The sequence below is a fragment of the Ostrea edulis genome, chromosome 1 (assembly GCF_947568905.1).
Source record: "Ostrea edulis chromosome 1, xbOstEdul1.1, whole genome shotgun sequence".
Lineage (NCBI taxonomy): Eukaryota > Metazoa > Mollusca > Bivalvia > Ostreida > Ostreidae > Ostrea > Ostrea edulis.
The window spans coordinates 107,919,890-107,927,259 of NC_079164.1; the positions used below are offsets into that span (position 1 = coordinate 107,919,890).

General features: G+C 35.9%; 1 protein-coding gene across 1 annotated transcript; it reads left to right on the plus strand.

Moving 5' to 3' along the window:
* Positions 1–364: 364 nt before the first annotated feature.
* On the plus strand, positions 365–2,234 carry LOC125666819 (NF-kappa-B inhibitor alpha). The gene has a single exon (XM_048900126.2). It carries the CDS (start codon positions 957–959, stop codon positions 1,968–1,970), a length of 1,014 nt encoding a protein of 337 aa, XP_048756083.2. The 5' UTR covers positions 365–956; the 3' UTR covers positions 1,971–2,234.
* The last annotated feature ends 5,136 nt before the right edge of the window (positions 2,235–7,370 follow it).

A 7,370-nucleotide genomic window follows, 5' to 3' on the forward strand; every position in this document is an offset into this window, starting at 1 on the left:
CTGATTTTATAGGAATTAACTATAAAGTTTGCTGTCTGTCGTGGACTTTTAGATGAGTTAGGTAGCAGGGGGTAGGAATTCAAAAAACGTTAACAAATCTTGTGGAAATGAAAATTTGTCTCAAAAACTAAAACACAAGATATGTAAATAAATCTTGCAAATTCAGTTTTGCTGAATATGATATTTTCCGTGTATGTATTTTTAATGTGTGTATGAATTTCTTTGCATGACCATTTATTGTTATATTTAAGGATAGTTAAGGATAGGTACTACATGTAGTAAGTTCCGATCCTAGCTATGTTGAAAACAACCACTCGCTCAAATCACACGCACTTTGATGTGTAAAATATACTTACGCCCTTTGCATAAGAAAATATAATGGTAACTGACGTAAACGATTTTGTAAAGGGGTATTTGAGATAAGATAATGTCTAAACTGAGTTTCACCCACATACACCTGTGAGCGATATATATATATATATATATATATATATATACAATATATATATATGCCTTACGTAACATTTTGGAGCATAATGAAAATGCAGATCATGATTTACGACATCGAGCGTTAACTTTCGATATTTCATTCACAAACTGTTCAGAAGTTGAAAAAATTCTCTCTATTACTCAGATTAAACCAGAAAAAACCCCATACTTAAAAGTTCGACACGCTGCATGATTACCGACAACGAGCCGCGGCTAATATGTAGGTCATCGTACTGAGGGGGAAATCCAAACGGGAATTCCCCACATAAAAAGTCCCTTTGTGCGTTTGTCAAGTTCTCGCTTTGTTCACTGAAAATTTCCAGCTGGAAAGTCCACAGATCGAAACAAGAAGAGATATTGGGAATTTAGCAAAAGAACTACAAAACGAGCGGGATCTGATTTGTATTCTCATGTTGGGATCGTTCAACGTTTGATCGAATTCAAATTTGTACAATATCTACACAAACATGGATGCCAGTGACCTAGAGGAAGATTGTGCACCTGGTGTTGCTACAGACCCGCGTAAATTTGGACCTGCAGGTGCTGAAAAACATAAGTGTGAGGAGAGATGCGATTCTGACCTAGGGTCCTCCATTTCTATTTCCAACGACAGTGGGTGCATCAAAGATATCCGAGAACAAATTTTGAGACATTCGATTAGATCTAAATTAGAGCCACCAGTAGACGAACTTACTGAAAGAATTAACCAAGTCACTGTACGAGACGATGAAGATGAAGGCATATGTGAATCTGTGAAAGAAGAGGAACTCAAAGAAGAATCGTCTGAAAATTTCACGGATGACGATTTCTTAGTCTATGGGAGGGATGCAGATGGCGATACCCTCCTCCATCTTGCAATAATTACAGGAAATGTTACGCTGGCGAAAGTGTTCATCGAAGTTGCACCGTGGCCGGAATGTTTGGACATTTACAACGACAAACTCAGACAAACACCACTGCATCTCGCCGTATTAATGAAACAAATTCAAGTTGTCAAACTTTTATTAGACAATGGTGCCAATCCTGAAATGTTCGATCACCACGGCGACACCGCGCTGCACGTTGCGTGTCGCTCTGGAAATGTTACTATGGTGAATGAAATTTTAAAACCCCGAGAATCGCGAGTCTCGCAGAATCTGAATGTAAGGAACTATGAAGGACATACTTGTCTGCATTTAGCAGTGTTGGGTGGTTACAAGAAAATTGCCGATATTTTGTTGAAATCTGGTGCTGATGTGAACGTTGGGGATGGCAAAAGCGGTGCCACGGCGCTTCATCTGTCCGTGAAAGGCAACAAACTAGACATTCTCCCAGTACTACTGGAGCAATCAGACATCGCGATAGACAAGAAAACGTACAATGGTGCCACTCCCCTCATGCTTGCCGTTGGGCGCCGTAATGATATTATTGAACTTCTTCTGAGTCATAATGCTGACTTTGATTGTATAGAGTCCCTTAGTTCCAGTGAAGACGAAGATTAAAACTAGAATATCTGTATTTAGACATTAAAACGACGAAATCTCAGGGCCGTTATGTGATAAATACTGTACCAAGTCAACCGGGTTGTCGAGCAGTGATTGGCTGATGTGTATCCGGGAATTTTATTATCACCTATTATGATGTATTTATTCAGGAGTCGTTCATACCTGCCGTAATTTAGCGGTGTGGCGTGATCGACTTCCTATAATGTAATCAACAAATTCAAGTAGTATGTAGTTGGAATAAATTAAAGCCTTATAATTTTGTTTCCTTGTTTTTATATTTGTAGATAAACCGCACTATGACAGTGAGAGTAGGGAAAAAACCCAAAATAATTTGATATTCATTAATATACATTGTAGTATTGGAAGTTCAGTTGATTCTTTCTGAACATTAGAGAATTGATGGATTCTTATGTAGTCCGTAACCGACGGGGATCAAACGAAAGGTCATCTTATTTTGAAGCAGAAGGACCGCATATTTAGATGTTCTGTAGATCAGACATGGGTCCATGATATTGCACATTACATAGAAGTCATTATGACTCTGTGAAAATGAATGGTTTTCCTAATGACATGTTTGCAAAGCCGAAATGCACATAGCAATGCGATTCAGTGCATTTGTATATCCTACTCCAGCATGCTACAGGTCACGGCTAGATGCTTTTTACTTTGTGCTATATATATATTAAATAAAAAAGCAGGAAAATATGCAGTTCCAAAATATATTTAAATCACTAGCACTTTCTGGATTTTAACATCCATCCTCAGGTGAATACAACGAGGTATTCAATATTTGTATTCACCTGATGATGGAAAGCGCTGGTGATTTGAATATATATATATATATATTTATAAGGGACTTTAACTTGTTACTATATCTCTACGTATTTTCAAATAAACGATTTTCAGTGACAAATTGAAAATCCCGCTCCTTTGGCTTAAAACAATTGCCACAATCCCTTTCTAACCGTTAAGGGTACCATTTAAAATATTACACCCTTTGACAAATTCCTGGATCCACCCAGAGTTTTTCATATGTTGTCCACCCTACAAGGTTCCTATTCCGTTGACCACAGGATAAAGAATTCTGATGCTACTTGATATGTTGTTTAGAATTACAAAAACATGTCGGAACAATAATAGTTCTATCAGGTAATTCCAGTGGCGGATCTTTAGGGTGTCACGGATGTGCGTGCAACTCCCTTTCGGTTGGGAATTTTTACCTTCCTTGAAAAGGGTTATTTCAAATCATTTTAGTGACTAACCAAGTTTTGTGCAGGAAAAGTAACTATAAGAAAGGTTTGAACTCCTTGAAATTTGTATGGATCCGCCCAGAGAATATTTAAACAGGATTTTCACCCACTCAACGCTTGTTTCGAAATCCATTCATACCGCAAAAACTTATGAATAGGTGTATCATTTATGAATTATTTGTTTCCTAAACGATGAATATATTTAGTACAAATTCATAAAAACGGACGCTGCTAAAACTTATCAGTTTAAAAAACAATCGAGGGTTATATGAATTAATGAAATCCTAAAATACGGTTACAGGAACAAAATGTAAAACCCATATTTTATTTTCAACCCATGAAGTTTATGAATGAACATTGTGTACAAGTTCCTGAAAAATGATGTAAATTCCCCGAGTATGAGAAATAGGAAGTTCAGTTGATTCTGATAAAGTGCCAATTTATAAAAATCCTTCCTCGTTTTTCATTTTCCTGTTAAATTACAAGTAGGTAGTTTCTCTTAGGAACAATCATAACAGTGCTTTAGTATAAAGCGAAGCCTTGGGTAATTCATATAAATAGGAACAGGTACTGTTACAAAGCTCTAGATATACATGTCAATTTTGATTAAAGCATGAGGGTTATTTTTAAACTGTTGTCACTGTGTTTCTAGAAAATCCTAGAATTCACATGCATGACAATTTCTATCATATGTTGACACAGATTTTACTAAGATTTTTGTTCTAAATTTCTAAAATTAGGCACTTAGCGTTACTATATATAGACATGGCATGTGAACAATTAAATTACACATTACGGAAGCCTTTCGGCCGGAGAATAGATACTATATATATAGACATGGCATGTGGACAATTAAATTACACATTACGAAAGCCCTTCAGCCGGAGAATAGCTAATTTTTGTAGTCTTGCTTTGTTTCGGTATAATAAAAAAAATTATTGCATGAATGTTCGGGAGATATGAAGATTTATTCATCAAGAAAAATCATACTCCCCTCGAGTGTTGCCCTCGGGGAATATGATTTTTCTTGGGTGAATAAATTTTCATATCCCCCTCACTATCATGCAATAAATGTATAATATCTCTCGGCGTAGAAGCAGTTTATAGGTTATATAGATGATCGAGTGGAGTAATTCATAGATAAATACATATACTAGGAATGAACGAATATGTAACAAAGTTTGCTGATGAAAGAAAATCTTTTTGTGGTGCTATAGAAAAAAACAGTTAAATTTTTTACCAAACTCAATAATCATTTACATACTATGTTCTGAAGAGCCATCCATTCTAAATATAACTGGGAAATTTATTTTGAACAATATATGACACTGTATTTATATATAACTATGTGTTATGTAATCACTTCTTTCTTTACTTGTATATGTATATGTACATTATTTGTATGTATCTTCATGCTGCCCCTTGAGGGCCCTTGATTGGAAATAAATATAGTTAGTTAGTTAGTTAGTTATACACATCCATGTAGAGTAGTGTGCATGTTATTTTTTATTTTTAGATATGCAAAAAAGCAAAGCTTTGATCTAGAATTTCGAAGAATGATTTTGGAAAAAAATATTTGGAGGTTAACATTGCAGTACATAAAAAAAGAATTTTATATCAAAAGTCAGGCTAGTTTAAAATTCTGAAAATGAAAGTACACTAGCAGTACTTGTTTGGGATATTCCGTTATTGATTTAAACTAGAAATATGATAACTGCTTGTTGACAGATCAAGGAAGATTAACGTCAGAAAAACCTTTTAAAAGCATGCACAAATGTGCAATCAGGTTACGGTATCTGTCCTTTTTTGGACATGTTATGCGGTCGGAAACACTGGTTTTTTCAGGCTATGAACTATTTTTACAAGTTTTATCTATCTTTTGAAGAATTGAAGTTATACCTTTACAGTGACTTATTTTCAATTTCATTTAGAAAAAAGAAAAAGAATAGTGTTTCGTTATTTATTTTTTTTATTTTTATTTATTATTATTTTTTATTTTTTTTACGTTTTTGGGTAAAAGTGAAAGTTCATGTCCCATGCCAAGGACAAATAAATAAGATAAATTGAATACAGGATGGGGTCTTCTTTTTTTAATATAAATTTCAGAAATCATTGTACCAGAAGCAAATAAAACTTGCATGAAGGCTTCCTTATACTATGAAGATTCAGGTTTGTTAAACTATGACCAGTGTAGGACCACGGTAGGAGTTTAACGTACGAAGAAACAGCGTAAATCAAATTCTTTAAACATCTTTTCCAGATTCATGTCAGTGTAAAAATTTGTCGATTTGATATCACCACACCATGGTCTAAAGTTTCACAGAGGAATATACAGAAAAATTCTTTCAAAATCTTCTCAAGAACCACAAGGGTATCATTTGACAATTCAATATGTAAGCATCCTCACGCAGTATATATCCAAATTTGTTCAAACCATGGGCCACGTGATAGGTCCGGGCGGCATACACGATATGGGTTTAAAGTTTTGCATAGGAAATGCTTCTACTCTGGCAACAAATCCCATAGCCAATTGATTTGACCCAAGGTATTTTTGCCGGGTCGGTTGAAAAGAGGAAGAAACAAAATCTGAAACATGTAATCAGTATTCGGCTCTGTGATGCATTGTTCATTCACCTAGAACAATTCACGGTTCAACAGTGTCCCGTCATGGACACGATTAACGACAATTCACAGTTCAACAGTGTCCTGTCATGGACACGATTAACGACAATTCACAGTTCAACAGTGTCCCGTCATGGACACGATTAACGACAATTCACGGTTCAACAGTGTCCCGTCATGGACACGATTAACGACAATTCACGGTTCAACAGTGTCCCGTCATGGACACGATTAACGACAATTCACGGTTCAACAGTGTCCCGTCATGGACACGATTAACGACAATTCACGGTTCAACAGTGTCCCGTCATGGACACGATTAACGACAATTCACGGTTCAACAGTGTTCCGTCATGGACACGATTAACGACAGTATGATTTGGCAGATTTACTCTTGCCAATCATCCATGCGAATCAAGATATCATGAAGATTGGTACAAAGATTGCGTACAACAGATGACAAACAGCTGTGAAATAAAGAAGACATAGTCATAGTCGTTTGTTTCTCAAAGGACTGCCCGACGATGATGCCGACGACAATGATCATGCATAAACTGGGACAATATCTATATGCTATCCTAAATCAGAACAATATATGCAGTTAACAACATTGGCATTGTGTTCAAACTATGTGTCATGTAATCACTTCTTTTTCTTTGCTAATATATGTATACATTTGTATGTCCTTTCATGCTGCCTCTCAATGGTCGTTGACTGGAAATGAAATATGGACATAATCATGTTATTCACTCCGCGGGGCGAATTAGTTTGACATGTTTGGTTTAAACGGTTAACTATTGACTTTCTATACCCATGCTATTTATTCCGTTTATAAAAGCAAAAATCATGTATTCTCATTTACGGAATAAATGCTATATTTAAGTACGTAGAATACATGCTAATTCGTTCCGCGGAGCGAATAACATGATGATGCCGAAATATGTTATATAGTATTCTAAAAATATAGATGGACGGGCATGTTGATCCCAGTATAACAGCCCCCCCCCCCCGCCCCCTCCCCCCTCTTCGTGCGAGGGTAAAATATTGTAAATTATAAGAAATTAATTAAAGGGATAAATGTCTAGTTTGTTTATAAAACAGTGAATACACATGAAATGATTGTATGTGTGAGATTTCACGGGTATATATGACGCGTGAGTTCTAATTAGCTTTGATAATACGTTTTGCCGACATATTATCAAAGGCAAAATACAAGTTCTTTTTATATTGTATGAGTTCGCTGTACAATCACTTACATTATGTCAAATAATAATATAAAAGTGTTGATAAGGCTGCATATGGTGTTTATATATCTCAACTGATTCGATATGCAAGAGCTTGTTCTGGGTATAGTCAGTTTTTAAATCGAGGTAAGCTACTGACAAACAAGTTGATGGTACAGGGATTTCAACAGTCTCGATTGAAGTCAGCATTTCGCAAATTCTAAGGTCGTTATGTAAGGGCTAATGTACTCGTATCGCTCCATTCCTTAAAAGTAATGGACCGAGGCCCCGAAGGGGCCGAG